We start from the raw sequence: 1,167 nt of genomic DNA, 5'->3' as shown, positions 1-1,167 counted from the left end.
GGGGGAGGGGGGCGTAAGGAACGATTTCAAAAGAATAAAAAAGAGAAAAGAAATGAAAAGAGAAGATGACTTCTACAACCGCCTGCAGAGAGTCATCGACAAGCTTCCAGGTAGGGACATCAACATTGTCATGGGAGATCTAAATGCAAAGGTAGGTTCGGACAATAGTCACAATGAGGAAATCATGGGCAGACACGGATTAGGAGAGGCAAATGAGACAGAAAGAAAGGAAGAAAAAAAGAAAGAAAGAAAGAAAAAAAGAAAGAAAGCACTATATTATTACATCTTTTAAAAAGAGAATATTTTAAGATTTAAAAAGAATAGAAGAAGAAAGACGAGTATTTCAAAATATAAAAAATATTACATAAAAAAACAGAATTTTTTTGTCGAGTACCTAATTTCACCACGATGTCACACAAAATTAATGAACACAAATATATGTACACTTATTGCCTGAACCCACTTAAAAAGCAGCCTTTGGCCTTGGCTAATACTCTTTTGCTTTCCTTCAGGCCATATCGTTCAGACCAGTGGTTTTTAACCTAGGCTCGTTCGAACCCCAGGAGTGGGTATCAAGGAAGGTCTGGTGGTACTACAAGAACAGTCGAACCTGTTCTAACAGACACCTGTATAAGACAATCGTTTGTACAAACGGCAACTTTGCGTTTCCAGAGACGCTTGCGATTTTTTAAAAACTTTATAATGACACTGTGCAAGACAGCTACCTGTCTAAGACAACCTCATCTCTACTCAGCAATACGTGGCCATCTTGAACATGACCATTTTGTGTTCTTGAAAGTGTGGTAAAATGTATAGTGCTGAACGCCCTTTTCAACATTATTTTGTGTTCTTGATTTGACAAGACAACTAATTTAAGTACAAACCTCATTTTTTTAACAATTACCTTCCTAAAAATAGCTGCAATAGCGGTGCTCCTGACTCGTACCGCCATCCGGGCGGCCAGGAACTGACTAGAAGTGTTGAAGATTGTGATGAGGATTTTGGTGACCAGGAAAGCCAAGGCAAAGACATATCCGTGCCACAGAGGCTCTCCCTCGTTCTCCGCGAACTTGACAAACCAGCTGCGAGAAGGAGAAAACTATTGAATTATATACATATATAAATATAGATATGTCTATCTATCTATCTATCTATCTATCTATCTAT

General features: G+C 38.4%; 1 protein-coding gene across 1 annotated transcript in view; it reads right to left on the bottom strand.

The window, feature by feature from the left end:
- Window positions 1–908: 908 nt before the first annotated feature.
- LOC101856223 (putative ATP-binding cassette sub-family C member 13) overlaps window positions 909–1,167 on the bottom strand; it is a gene marked incomplete at its 3' end in the record, with an annotated part of 39,774 nt that continues 39,515 nt past the window's right edge. Inside the window, 1 exon segment of the mRNA XM_013089409.1 lies at window positions 909–1,082. Coding sequence (XP_012944863.1) covers window positions 909–1,082 — 174 coding nt within the window.

The sequence above is a fragment of the Aplysia californica genome, unplaced genomic scaffold (assembly GCF_000002075.1).
Source record: "Aplysia californica isolate F4 #8 unplaced genomic scaffold, AplCal3.0 scaffold00945, whole genome shotgun sequence".
NCBI lineage: Eukaryota > Metazoa > Mollusca > Gastropoda > Aplysiida > Aplysiidae > Aplysia > Aplysia californica.
This window is presented reverse-complemented; position numbering and strand designations above follow the sequence as displayed.